The sequence below is a fragment of the Benincasa hispida genome, chromosome 8, assembly GCF_009727055.1.
Source record: "Benincasa hispida cultivar B227 chromosome 8, ASM972705v1, whole genome shotgun sequence".
Classification (NCBI taxonomy): Eukaryota; Viridiplantae; Streptophyta; class Magnoliopsida; order Cucurbitales; family Cucurbitaceae; genus Benincasa; species Benincasa hispida.
The window spans coordinates 55,397,331-55,412,253 of record NC_052356.1 but is presented as its reverse complement, the minus strand read 5'-3'; the positions used below and the strand labels follow the sequence as shown (position 1 = coordinate 55,412,253).

Below are 14,923 nucleotides of genomic sequence, written 5' to 3'. Positions count from 1 at the left end.
TTTGATATAACATAAGTTTTAATATATATGATATATGGTAAATTATGTACGTGTATATATATATATATATACACACTAAATTTTATTAAAGGTATTTTTTAATTTAAAATTGGTTTTTAGTAGGGGAGTTATTTGATAACCACCCCTCCCCCAATCTCTCGTTGAAACATGGAGTGGGGTAGAGATAATCAAGGGCCTCTTCTTCCCACGTTTGATTGATAACATACAACATCTTGATTTTTTTAGTAAGACCTCTCTCTCAAAGAAAAATCCCCTAATGGTTCTAGATTATTGCTCTCTCAAAACAAAAAACTCTTCTGTTTCGAGGAGGGACCCAACCTTGTAGACGTCCCCTCCAACTAAGTGTAACATTCTGTATATTTTTTTTAGTAATAATGTAATTTCAATAAATTTTTACTAATTAAGGACATTTTTTAAATTTTTGGACATTTAAGTGCAATAGTTGGAATTTAAATCATTTAAGTGAAAACTAATTTTGGAAATTAATTCCGGAGTTTAGTGTTGGAAATCAAGGGCAAGAATTATTGTTTTAAAAATGGAAAGGAAGAGAATGGAAAAAAAATATAATAATAACAATGAAGGAAAATAGGAAGGAAATAAAATATGAGATGCACTGGTGATGGACAAGTGGAATTCGTGATTGAGTCACTGGGCTAGTTTTTTACACTTCCACTTATGAGATTTAGAGTTCTTTTCATGTTTCTCTTAACTTTTAGTTTTGATGTTTAAAACTTACTTTTAAGAATCATTTTTCATACTTATTTATTATCGTTTATGATTTATGGGTACCTTACTATTGTTTTAGTATTTGAATTTAATGAAACTCTTTTGAACTTACCTTTTTTAATTAGCATTTATTTCGCCATAACCGAGTGTCATTTTGAGTTCCATGCATGCATGTATTTAGTAACGGCCTAACTTAAGTCCTAGGGGCTCGAGTCATTATAGTTGGTATCAGAGCCCATGTTTTGGGTTTTATAGACTGACTTACTACGTAAGTCTAGATAGTCCCTGTGGCCCAGTAACGGATCCCTCGTCATCGCCAGGTACATCCTACTAATGAAAGTTTCAATGCATATATGAGAATAGTGATGTAGTGTTTTAAATGCTTGATTTCTGAGAGAGACCCAGAAATAGCTAGTTAACGTATGAATTTATGATAGGACATGACACCTAAACCTAGAACAAGAAAGACAATTAAAGAAGAAATGCAAACAGAGGGAGCTGAGAGAAGCCAGACTGTTCCGGCAGCTCCAAATTCGCCTGTGACCCAAATTGATGAAAAGACAATGGAAGATAGAATTAGTGAAGCTGTTGCATCCTCTCTAATGGGAAAGCTGCAGGAGCTGATTCGTAGCATGATGGCAGGTCAGACTGCCCAGACCTAGGCTTAGAAGGAACCGTGCCACCCAAGCAATTACAACACAATCGACCGCAGGATAGAGACATGCAGGGCCTATATCTTGAGGCTAAACATCTGAGGGATTTCCAGAAGTATAACCCTCGCCCTTTTGATGGATCGTTGGGGGACCCCACCAAAGTAAAGATGTGGTTGTCATCTATTGAGACAATATTCCATTTTATGAGATGCCCGGAAGAGCACAACCTTCAATGCGCAGTCTTCATGTTGATTGGTAACATGAAAATCTGGTGGCGTTCAGCAGAAAAGATGATTGATATTGGTGGTGAACTTGCAACCTGGGAGGAGTTTAAGGAGCGCTTTTATGAGAAGTACTTTTCGGCCAACACCCGATACAACAAACAGGCAGAATTCTTGAACTTGATGCAGGGACTTATGTCGGTGGAGGAGTATGAGCAGGAATTTGATAAGCTGTCTCTCTTTACTCCTAAACTAGTAGCCACCGAGGCAGCGAGGATAGAGAGATTTATCCCGGGCCTAAGGAGCGGACTGCAAGGGATGGTGCATGCCTTGGACCTCAAGACGTATGCTGCGACACTACGGGCTGCCGTGAGGATTGATGTTGATTCCAAGGTGGGAGAGGAATACAGGAGATCGATCGGGATTAAGACCTCTATAGGTCAGAAAAGGATGGCTGAGCCCAGGGCTCCTGAGCATCAAACAGAGGAACCAGAACATAGTGAATGCTCCACGTAGTGGGACAGTAGGGTTCCCAAGTTGTGATTGGCCAGGGAAGGTAGGTCGATATGTACCACTTGTGGTAACCGACACTGGAGATGTGTTCTAGTCGGCTCTGGGATCTGTTTTTGATGTGGCCAGAAGGGGCATATGTCAGATAGATGTCTGAGGAGGAATGCGCCTGAACATAGGGGCCAGCCCGTAAGTTTGTTTCAGGGAGGCCCGAGTCGTCAGCAACATCAGGGTAGGGTGTTTTCTACCACTCGGCGTGAGGCCGAGAAGTCAGACACAGTGGTGACAAGTACAGTTCCCATTTTGGGGCACCATGCTTTAGTTTTGTTTGACTCTGGCTCTTTACATTCGTTTATATTTGTTGTATTTATGAGGCATGCCATGTTAGACTCAGAACCTTTGCCATTTGCATTGTCCATTTTCACTCCATCAGGAGAGATCATGTTAGCTACAGGAAAGATAAAAGTATGTCAGGTAGAGGTAGCCAATCGCGCATTAGATGTAACCTTGATAATTTTAGATATGCGCGATTTTGATGTGATATTGGGCATGGATTGGTTAGTTTCTAATCATGCCAGGATAGATTGCTCCCGTAAGGAGGTCATCTTTAACCCTCTCATCAGAGCCAGTTTTAAGTTTTAAGGGGTTGGGACCGTAGTCCAACACAAAGTGATTTCAGCATTAAAGGCCAGTAGACTATTTGACCTAGGGGTCTTGGGCTTTATGGCCAGTGTAGTGGACACTAGAGAGACTGAAGTCACCTTGACTTCAAAGCTAGTAATGAGGGATTTTCCAGACATTTTTCCAGAGGATCTTCCCGGACTGCCTCCGCAGCGGGAGATAGATTTTGCTATTAAGTTGGAGCCAAGAATAACCCCTATTTCGAAGGCTCCATACAAGATGGCCCCGGCAAAGTTCAAGGAACTAAATGTCCAATTGGAGGAGTTGTTGACAAGGGTTTCATACTCCCTAGCGTGTCATCATAGGGTGCACCTATTTTGTTTGCTGAAAAAGAAGGATGGATCGTTACGTCTATGCATTGATTACAGAGAGCTGAACAAGGTGACCGTCAAGAACTAGTATCCCCTTCCCAGGATTGATGATTTGTTTGACTAGTTGCAGGGAGCTACAGTATTCTCTAAGATTGATCTCTGGTCAGGATACAAACAGCTGAGAATAAAGGATAGTGACATACCCAAGACAGCTTTTCGTTTGAGGTATGGACATTATGACTTCATAGTGATGTCGTTCGGTCTAATGAATGCACCAGTAGTGTTCATGGATTTGATGAATGGATGTTCAAGGAATTCCTCGACACCTTTTTTATTTTTTTATTGATGACATCTTGGTTTATTCCAAGACAGAGGCCGAGCATGAGGAGCCTTTGCGAAAAGTTTTGGAGACTATGAGAGCCAATAAGCTGTATGCTAAGTTTTTTAAATGTGAATTTTGGTTGAGGCAGGTATCCTTTCTAGGGCATGTAGTATCGAAGGAAGGTGTCTCTGTGGATCCTACAAAGATTGAGGCAGTTATGAGTTGGGCTGGTCCAACCACAGTCAGTGAGGTGCGCAGTTTCTTAGGGTTAGCAGGCTACTATAGACGATTTGTAAAGGACTTCTTTCGCATAGCTGCCCCATTGACTCAGTTGACCCTGAAGGGAGCAGCATTTGTTTGGAATGAGGCTTGTGAAAACAGTTTCCAGGACCTCAAGCAGAGGTTGATTTCAGCCCCAATTCTTATAGTACCGGATGGATCAGGTGGTTTTGTCATTTACAGTGATGCGTCCAAGAAGGGTTGGGATGCGTATTGATGCAGTAGGGCAGAATAGTTGCTTACGCTTCATGTCAGCTAAAGAACATGAACAAAATTATCCCACACACGACTTGGAGTTAGCAACAGTGGTTTTTGCTCTCAAAATCTGGAGGCATTACGTATATGGAGAGAAGATACAGATCTTCACCGACCACAAGAGTTTGAAGTACTTTTTCACTCATAAAGAGTTGTGGTTAGAGCTGGTGAAGGATTATGATTGTGAAATTTTGTACCACCTGGGAAAAGCAAATGTACTGGCAGATGCTCTGAGTAGAAAGGTGGCTCATTCAGTAGCCCTCATTACTAGACAGACTCACTTGTGCAGGGAACTGGATAAGGCAAAGATTGCAGTGGCTGTGGGAAAGGTCAGGACACAATTAGCACTGTTGTCGGTGCGACCGAGTCTATGGCAGAAGATTATTGATGCGTAGGGAGATTACCCTTATTTGGAAGAGAGATTTCGTAGGGTGGAGTCAGGCTAGGATGGCGAATTCTCAATTTCATTGGAAGGTGGCCTCTTTTATTAGGGGTGTTTGTGCGTGCCAGCAGTTAGTGATATTAAAGATGAGTTGTTGTCAGAGGCTCATAGTTCCTTATTTTTTTATTCACCCCGGCAGCACCAAGATTTATCGGGACTTGAAACGTTACTACTGGCAAATGATATGAAAAGAGAGCTTGCAGAGTTCGTCAGTAAGTGCTTGGTGTGCCAGTAGGTGAAAGCCCTGAGGCAAAAACCAGTAGGCTTGTTACAGCCATTGAGTGTACCAGAATGGAAGTGGGAACATGTGTCTATGGACTTCATCGTGGGGTACCTTGGGCAGTCATGGGTTTCACTGTGATATGGGTTGTGGTAGACAGACTTACGAAGTTAGCACATTTCATACCTGGGAAGTCCTTTTTTAGTGAATAAGTGGGCACAGATATACATGAAGGAGGTGGTGAGATTGTATGGAGTGCCTGTGTCCATCGTGTCGGACAGAGACCCTCGTTTCACATCTAACTTCTGGAAAAGTCTTCAAGCAGCTTTGGGGACCGGTTAGACTTCAGTACAGATTTCCACCCTCAGACTGATGGGTAGACAAAGAGATTGAATCAGATATTGGAAGATATGTTGCGTGCCTCTGCCATAAAGTTTTTGGGAAGATGGGATGCTTACTTGCATTTAATGGTGTTTGCTTATAATAACAGCTACCAGTCCACTATTGGCATGTCATCATTTGAGGCCCTATATGGGAAGAGTTGCAGGTCCTCTGTGTATTGGGATGAAGTAGGAGAGAGGAAATTTTTAGGACCTGAATTATTTCAGGCCACGAATGAGGCAATATAGAAGATCAGGGCTCGTATGCAAACAGCTCAGAGTAGACATAAGAGCTATAAGACGTAAGGACTTGGAATTTGAGACTGGTGTGAAAGTGTTCTTAAAAGTGGCACCCATGAAAGGTATTCTAAGGTTTGGTAGGAAGGCGAAGTTGAGTCCGAGATTCATTGGACCTTTCAAGGTCTTGTAGCCAGTTGGCCCCGTAGCTTACCGTTTGGCACTGCTCCTTTGCACTGTCTTCAGTTCATAATGTCTTCCATGTTTCGATGCTGAGGAAGTATGTGATAGACCCATCTCACGTAGCTGACTTCGAGCCCTTATAGTTGAATGACAACTTGACCTACGAGGAGAAGCCTATAGAAATCCTCGTCAGAGAGGTAAAGACTTTGCGCTGCCGGGAAATTGCTTTTGTGAAAGTCCTGTGGCAGAATCACTAGTTCAAGGAGGCTACCTGGGAGCGGGAGGATGAGATGAAGGCCTAGTACCCGAAACTTTTTCAGGAATGAACTTTCGAGGATGAAAGTTCTTTAAGGAGGGAAGAATGTAACACCCCGTATATTTTTTTTAGTAATAATGTAATTTCAGTAAATTTTTACTAATTGAGGACATTTTTGTAATTTTTAGACATTTAAGTGAAATTTGGTCGAATTTAAATCATTTAAGTGGAAAATTATATTGGAAATTAATTCAGGTTTATTGTTGGAAATCAAGGGCAAGAATTATTGTTTTAAAAATGGAAAGGAAGAGAATGGAAAACAAAAATATAATAATAACAATAAAAGGGAATAGGAAGGTAATCTTGGTTGGAGTAAGATTTTTTGCATAAGTTTTTGGGTGTTGTTATTGTTCTTGATTATTTTCTGGATCACTTGTTATGTCTTGGGTTTATAATAGTCTTCCTCCTTGCATTTAAAGGTTAATTAGGGGGTTTTGGAGGAGAATTTGTGCGCTGTCCAGCGGGGGTTGAAGTTCCTTCTTCGTGGCGATTTGGTAAGTTCCAAGGCCTCGTAACCCCCATTGTGGTTTGGTTTGGGGATTGTCAGATTAATCTTTATACGTTTTGTTTCGGGTTAAAATTGTTAATATCTCTTTGGTGTTGCTTGTGTTGAAAAGGATAAGCTTGATTGGGTTTCTTTGGATTTAACTTTAAGGTAAGTAATCTTTCTACTGGAACTGCCCACGGGCTAGGCATTAGATGTATGCTAGCATGATAAATGAATGTTATGGCAGAATGACAGTATGATAGATTGATAGTATAATATGATCAAAGTACATTCTGGTACGAGATCTGAATTATTTATTTATGCACATAGATACTTGAATGCTAGTATGAGATGGTATGTGCTTCCATATGGTTGTATTTGATCTAATGATGTTGAGGTATACATGTATGTTGTAGAACCATGATGTTGAGGTATATGTGTATGTTGTAGAGCCATGATGTTGAGGTTTGTATGTATGTCATAGATTCGTACATTGATGATTATGATGTTGAGACTGTGAAATTTTTTTTATTGATTAATTAGATGCCCATTAGATTTTTTGTTTCCTTCGGGATTCACCAGTTTATGTTTTCTTCGGGAGTCACCAATTTGTGTTTCCTTCGGGAATCACCAGTTTGTGTCTCCTTCGGGATTCACCAGAGTTAGTGGGCATACTTAACTATAGTAGGATAGGACTTAGTCTCCTTCTTGTTTCATGTGTTTATGTGTCCCATGAGGACTAGAGCAATTTATATGTTTCACCAGAGGTGGGTATCTAGAGGAGATAGATGCCTAGCCTGACCCCAGTAGTGGGGTTACTTACTGAGTGTTTTATACTCATTTTTTCTCATGTTGTTGTTTCAGGTAAGGGTAGAGATGCACCAGCGATGGACAAGCAGAATTTGTGATCAAGCCACTGGGACTAGTTTTTTACGCTTCCACTCATGAGATTTAGAGTTCTTTTCATGTTTCTCTTAACTTTTAGTTTTGATGTTTAAAACATACTTTTAAGAATCGTTATTCAGACTTATTTATTATCCTTTATGATTTATGGGTACCCTACTATTGTTTTAGTATTTGAATTGAATGAAAGTCTTTTGAACTTACCTTATTTAATTAGCATTTATTTTGCCATAACTGAGTGTCGTTTTGAGTTCCATGCATGCATGTATTTAGTAATGGCCTAACTTAAGTCCTAGAGGGTTGGGTCGTTACACTAAGAGTCCATCTCTTCCACCAAATGAAGTGCCCCCGTATGAGTGGTCAGTTTGAAGGCTCACACCAAACCACGTATCTGTTGGGTTAATACCCTTGTAACGTAAAAATTGATGCAAGTTTAGAATGATGACTATATTGTTTGTATGCGATACTACTTTTAGATGTGCGTTATTTACGGGAATCTAGTAGTATACTATGCGTTGTCACAAGTTTCCATGCATTGGAATCAAGTATAATTCCACCGTAAGTTTCTGGGTGTGATTCGAGGTCAAACACAGGGACTGTTTGAGGTTATTGTGTTATGTTTGTGATACATGCGACCAGGGGTATTTCAATTTATAAAAAGTTGTTGTGCACAAGAATATAAACATCGATAAAGTAAAGTAAAGCGGTAAAAATGCGATAATAAAATAAATTGCGTTAAAGTAAATTGCGATAAAGTAAATCTAATCTAAGATGATACAAGATATAGGTTTCATGATACAAGATACTGAGGTCAAGGCCTGACTATGAAGAATATACAAAAGATCGGTTATGCGGTTGGCAAGTCTTATGTATGAAACAGAAAAAGAAAAAAATATTAGTGCAAACATCGCTAGTTCCTTAATTGCGTTAAAAAGCAATAAATATGGTTCTGCTTTTCCTTGACGTATACCTCTCGGTGATCGCCGCCGCTCCCACATCTCTATGGTGAATAGTACAAACGTAATGAAACACAAGGTTGGCTTTACCATCTCTGGAAGTTAACTTCTTGCTTTAGTTAACGCATTTCTTACTAACTTTCCTCTCGACAGAGTCAGGATGATCATTTCTAGCTTCTGCTCTCCACAGGTGAAGATGTCGTCTAGCATGCTTTTAAGCTAACGTCTGTTATCTTACATCTATTAGATTACACAGTTACTTGTTTTAATTCTTTTATATTTAATTACCAAGGGATTAAGAAGACTTTATGAAGAAAAATATAAACGGAGGAACGAAAATAGACAGAGAAGGGGATATGAAAACGATCGAGACATTCAATATTTCTATTCAGCGCGTCTGATAAATATTTGTGAATGAGAGATTAAGAAGAGAATACAGTGATGAGTAGGTTAGAAACAAATACAAATAAATGCCAACGTCTTGGCGCTGATCTGGATGGAGATTTGCTTTGCCGATGTGGATGGATCTGGCAGAAGGATGAGCTTCCCTCTCAGATTGCTCAACCGGTAGCAGGGACCTGAGTATAGAGCTTCACGAGGGGATCTGGTAGAATAGCACTGAGACTCAACCTCTCGCCTTGTTCTTCTGTTCCGATTTCTTTCGATCAGTACTCAGCTCAGCCTCTTTCTCAATAATTTTAGCATCAATTCGCCCCATATCAAGTTATATTTTCTCTGAATTATATGGGGGTATTTATAGGTGAAATGCTTTGACTTTTGGCTTGTGGACCCCCCACTTATTGTTATGGAAATTTCGAAGATGTAGGAATAAATATTTCTTCTGTTATGCAATCAAACTGTCAAATCTGCACAACGGTTAGTTGACGGTTAGTTGTACACGTGTCGCAATCCTCCGCCCTTGCGTTGCTCAGCTAGATCTTTCGATCGGTTGCTCGCATGCAGGGTTGATTTTATTACCGTATGCTGTTGAAACTCAGCTCGGGATTGACTGACGCATTGTACCGTCATGGCGTTAATCATCTCTACATTGTTGATTGATGGGCGCAATGTGACAGAGAAGCATTATTCAATTCGCAAGCGGTGACTTGGTTTCTTGCAAAACATAATAGAAATATCCTGTTCTACCATTTTGATGATGTTAGTGGGTGTAATTGCTATAATTTATAATTATTGTATTTCTGAGCTAATTTTCATACAATCAACGTATATTTTCTCTCTTTTGGCCGTAATATCTGAATAAGGTAGTACAAATAACTTGTATTTCTACAAGTTATCATACCCCCAAATTTAGATATATGCTTGTCCTCAAGCATATCTTCTACTAAGGCAATAAAGCTCAATTCCTATCCTATATTTTTTCGTCGATTGGTTGCTCCGAATGCTACGCTTAGGCAAATTACTTGACAATGAAATTTCCTTCTATCCTTGCTAATTCTTAACAAAGCCCTACTTTATTCTTCTACATAACAAATTTATGCTCAAAAATGCTTTTCTAGTTTTAAAAATAGAATGTTTATCTCTTCTTTATCAAAACAACTCGATGTATCTATATGCGGTGGTCAAACTTTGCGTCATTTATTTAGAGATGGTTGGTCATGGTTATACTCCTCGTTTTGGCTTGTTCCCACGGGTGTCATGCAAACATCCAACTACGGTTGTATGCCAATTTCAACTTTAACTCATGATAATCAGAGGAGTTATCTGCTACATTTATTTTTCTTTTCTTTTTTCATATTGCATTGTTCTTGGAAACCCACCTTCGTTTTGGCTTGCTCCCATGGGTGTCATGCGAACATCCAACTACGAGTAGGTTCCTTTCATAACTTAACTCTTATCAGGTTGGGAACATTTTTGAGGTTTTCTCTTGCGCTGACATTAGAGTTTTGTATAAAATTATTATTATTATTATTATTATTATTATTATTATGATTTTCACAGAAAATGAACGCATCTTCTGAAATACTGCATATTTTTTATCTTATCTGCTCAGACCTTCCCCACCCCAAATTTAAAGATGAGAAAGGTTCTCATTACGTTGTTTGGATAGACTAGACAAATATTTAGAAAAAAATTTCAAAAAGAAGGTTTGAGTAGAACTTTGAAAGATAAAAGAAAAAGTATTGCTAAGCAAATAATTAACTAAGTGTTAGTCAGAATTTACAAAGTATGGGAAATGTTTCTAAGTATAACATATTATACATCATGGCAGCGCAATGAATAACACAAAAATAAAAGATTCAGAACATCGCAAATATTGACAAAGGATGATAAAGAAAAAAGCACAGGCAAATGGAAAGAATATTTACTCAATTGTATTGAATATTAACAAAGTATACAAAGAACTAAAAATTAACGCAATACAAAAATATTATTGCCTACACAAATAATCAAAGATTGTCGTTAACTTAGAAAAAAAATAATGAATTGAATAACAAAATAATGAATGGCCGCAAAAAAAATGTTCATTTATGAAATTTCAGAAAAACGTCCTTTCGTCTACTGAATCATTATTGCTTTGGGATACGAAACGATTGGACTTCTCAGTTTACAAAAAGAATTTTTTTTCTTTAATATTTTATTCGAATGGACGCAAGGTAAAGATTAACGCAATGTGCTCACCAACGCAAATGCATCTTCGTAGAGGACAGGCAACAACTCATACACCCTTGCAACACACCCCTTAACTAAACACATTTCTGGAGGATACCTAAACATAGTGCATTTAGCTAAGGACGGGTAAAGGACATATACCCGCAACACACCCCTCAGCTCAACACAGTCGAGTTGGGTAAATGCAAAGCGTATCTCATTGGTTCAAGATGCATCCATTATCGCCTTGCATACTTGTTGTTAAATTATATGATTTTTATTATTATATTTTTCTTTTTTTTTTATTTATTTCATCAACGCAAGTTGCTATGACTTGCGGTAATAAATTTCTCTTTATTTCTCATTCATTCACCATTTAAAGACTAATGCATTAATTATAAAAAAGTTCAGGAATAAAGACAGTGCAGAAAACAAATTCAAAGGAAATAAATGAAGAATCAATTCATAAATTCATGAAACTAATTAAAGGCAGAAGTAAAGACAAAATTCAAGAATTCAATAAGACAGAAATCAGAGAAAGCAATAAACATAGTTATGAGATATGGACCGAAAGATGCGTTTCTTCGAATGAGTGCAATCCACATCCCACAGGCGGTCCGGCTTGCCTGCCCAATGTACTAGGGACATTGGTTCCTTCCATTTCCATTGGATCCCGGGGCTTCTGAGTTGCTTGGTAACGTTCCTGGTGCTCTATTTCTCATCTCAGATGCCAGCTGGCCCACTTGGATCTCCAAGTTCCGAATTGAAGACGCCTGCGCTTGCATTACTGCATCATTTTTATCCATATATGTTTCAGTAGGGCCTCCAACGAGCTTCCAGAGGTGTTGGAAGATGAGGGTTGCTGGTTATGTGATTGCCTTGGTTACCCCTGGTTATGGTGAAAAGGAGGATTTCCTCGACTGCCACTCTGATAGTTGCTTAGCCCCCCTTGGTTAGGGTTCCCTCCCCAACCGAAGTTAGGATGATTTCTCCAACCCGGATTGAAGGTGTTGTTGAAGGGGTTGTTTTGGATGGCGCATACTTGCTAAAGATTCGATGGGAAAATTTCAGTTACATGAGCCCTTCCACATATAATGCAACTTATTGTGGCCACTTGAGCCGGTGCAGCCGGTTGTGCTGATTTTTGAGGGATGGCTTCTTGATTGATTGCCATCGATTGAAGGATGGAGGTCACTACGGCCATCTGAGCGGTCAAGGTGGTCATTGTCTCTGCAGGGATAATGGCCGTTTCGTTCTTCCTTCTTTCGCGCCTCGGCATCCATAGCCATCATCAATCCATTCATCCATAGTCCACGATATACGGTTAAGGATGACCTTAGCCTCAGTATACGTTTTGTCCATAAAACCTCCTGTCGCGGAGGCATCAACAACAACCTGCGTCGATCTGTTCAGGCCGTTATAAAAGGTCTCCATCAAAACACAATCGGGTATACCAATATGCGTGCAGTTTTTCACCAATCTTCTAAATTGCATCAGGTGGTGCTCAGGGTCTCATTTTCCATCTGCTCGATGTTCAGCACATCCTTTCGTCGCCTTGCGTGGACGGCCAGTGGAAATAACTTCTTCATGAATCGCTCTACCAGTTGATCCCATGATGTAATCTCGTTCGGCTCTAGTGAGTGAGCCACCTCTTGGCTTCTTCCCTCAAGGTGTAAGGGAAAAAATGAAGTCTAATACCCTCAGGGGTTACGCCAGGTAATGAGAAGTTGCCGTACATTTCGACAAAGCTGGTTAAGTGGGCATGTGAGTCTTCACCTTGTAGACCCCCAAATTTCCCTGCATTTTGGATCATTTGTAGCATGACTGGCTTTATTTCGAACCTTGCGTTCTCCTCAATAGTAGGCCTCGAAATCCCAGGCGAAAAATCATACAGGTTGGGTGCTACGTAGTTCCTCATGGGAATGTTGCGATCAGCAACCAGGAACATACTGGCCGTACAACTCCTTGATTTCCTACGGGAATCGCATCGTTATTCTCTGCTATACTCGCTACTTTCTTTTGCCTTATTCGATTCTGACGTGCCCGTGCGTGAATGATACGCTCGATCTCAGGGTCAGCTTCGAATTCTGGTTCAACAACAGTATTCATAAACTGTCAAGCTGCTCTCCACGTTGAATAGCCAGTACAACGAGATCTGTCCTGGAAAACACCACAAACATACTCAAACAATAAACCGTTAACCAATCCCCGACAATGGCGCCATAAACTTGTAATGTAAAAATTGATGCAAGGTTAGAATGATAACTTTATTGTCTGTATGCGATACTACTTTTAGATATGCATTATTTATGAGTATCTAGTAGTATACTATGCGTTGTCATAAGTTTCCTTGCGTTGGAACCAAGTTTAATTCCACCGCAAGTTTCTCGTGTACACGTGTCGCAATCCTCTGCCCTTGCCTTGCTCAGCTGCATCTTTCGATCGGTTGCTCGCATGCGGGGTTGATTTTATTACCGCATGCGATTGAAACTCAGCTCGGGATCGATTGTCACATTGCACCATCATTGCGTTAATCGTCTCTTCATTGTTGATTGACGGCGCAATGTGACAAAGATGCATTATTCAGTTTCTCGTTGAGCCTTGATCGCAAGCGGTGACTTGGTTTCCTGCAAAACAATATAGAAATATCCACTTCTACCATCTTGATGATTTTAGTGGGTGTAATTGCGATAATTTATAATTATTGTATTTCTGAGCTAATTTTCATACAATCAACGCATATTTTCTCTCTTTTGGCCGCTATATCTGAATAAGGTAGTATAAATAACTTGTATTTCTACAAGTTATCAACCCTAAATATCATGGTCTTGTAGTTTGTACTTGTATTTGTACGAACGTTTTATTTATCAAATAAAATAAGAAGTGTTTTATTTGAAATTTAGAAGTTTGTAAATACAAATCACATATCTAATAAGATAAGAGGTGTTTTATTGACATGTAGACTACATTAGTTTAATCCAATAAATTAAGGTCCAAAGTTATTTTATGAAACTGAAACATGTATGTGGAGACATACAGGTGGATCATGTTTAAGTGATAACCTAAATGGTCTGTAGTAGATGGATAAGGTTGGGTACCTTATCTTGGTGACACTACAAATACGGCCCGCGTTGCAGATGTTACAATTGTTGTAAATGAAGGAACCTTTGAAGGTCCTTGAGCAGAAGCGTGGAGATCGGTCCAAAATTTATTTTCATAGAATCAAAATTACAGAGTACAGATGTTATGCATAATCATAAATTTGCAGCATGCAAACAAAAAAGGAAATGAGAGAATTAGGGTGAGAGAAAAGTTACCCTTGAAGAACCGTTCTTCACGTATTTCCTTTCTCCAAATTTGTCGTGAACAAACTTTATCCAAATAGTCACCACTACAAAAAAAAAGGCTCTTGTATTCTTTAATGGGATGAGAATCACCAACTTTTTGGTTTTATGTCCTAAAACTCGTGGTTTATAAACAATAAACTTATTCTGTTAATCAATAAATATGTTATTGAAGTTTGATTCAATAAAATTTTCATTGAATATATGAATTGTTAATTTCATTTTAGAATTAATCAAAATCCAATAAACTAAGATCCATGGCTAACACATGAATACTTGAACTTGTTGGGGTTAATGCCCTAAATCTCGTAGGGTTCTGTAGTTTGTAAACACTTGTATGAACAAACATTTTGTGATTTATAATATATGATATTTTATTCACTTCAGTCTATGAGATATGAAATATTTTAGTTGCATTAACCACAAACCAATAAACTAAGATCCATGATTATCGTTGTAACTTAAACATGTATGTGGAGACATACAAGTGGGTTGTGTTTTAAGTGAAAACTTAAATGGTCTGTAGTATATGGATAAGGAGGGATACCTTATCCTTGTGACACTATGAGTATGACCCACTTTATAGATGTTATAAATGTTGTAAAGTGCTACAAATGATATGATTTTGATCATTTGTATATTAGACATACGAGCAGGGATATTCTATACAAAGAAGTTTGAATCTTGAGTGAGTTGTGAACTCCTGCTTGTGAAGGCGGTCCTTTGATTTGCATGGGTGAGATTGACCAGATCGCGGACTCAACAAGCCTACCATTTTGAGGATTCGTCTGATTGGGGAGCTGGGAACTCAGCTACACAAGATGAAAATCACTCTTTCCCCAAAGTAGGGATAAGTAGATAAATTA

General features: G+C 39.1%; 1 protein-coding gene across 1 annotated transcript; it reads left to right on the top strand.

Annotated features, from left to right (window-relative positions):
• Window positions 1-1,468: 1,468 nt before the first annotated feature.
• Window positions 1,469-2,137, top strand: LOC120084143. The gene has a single exon (XM_039040042.1). The coding sequence runs from the start codon at window positions 1,469-1,471 to the stop codon at window positions 2,135-2,137; it is 669 nt and encodes a 222-aa protein (XP_038895970.1).
• The last annotated feature ends 12,786 nt before the right edge of the window (window positions 2,138-14,923 follow it).

Excerpts from the sequence above, each read along its gene's own strand:
- LOC120084143 (XM_039040042.1), top strand. The coding sequence starts at position 1,469 with ATGCAGGGCCTATATCTTGAGGCTAAACATCTGAGGGATTTCCAGAAG.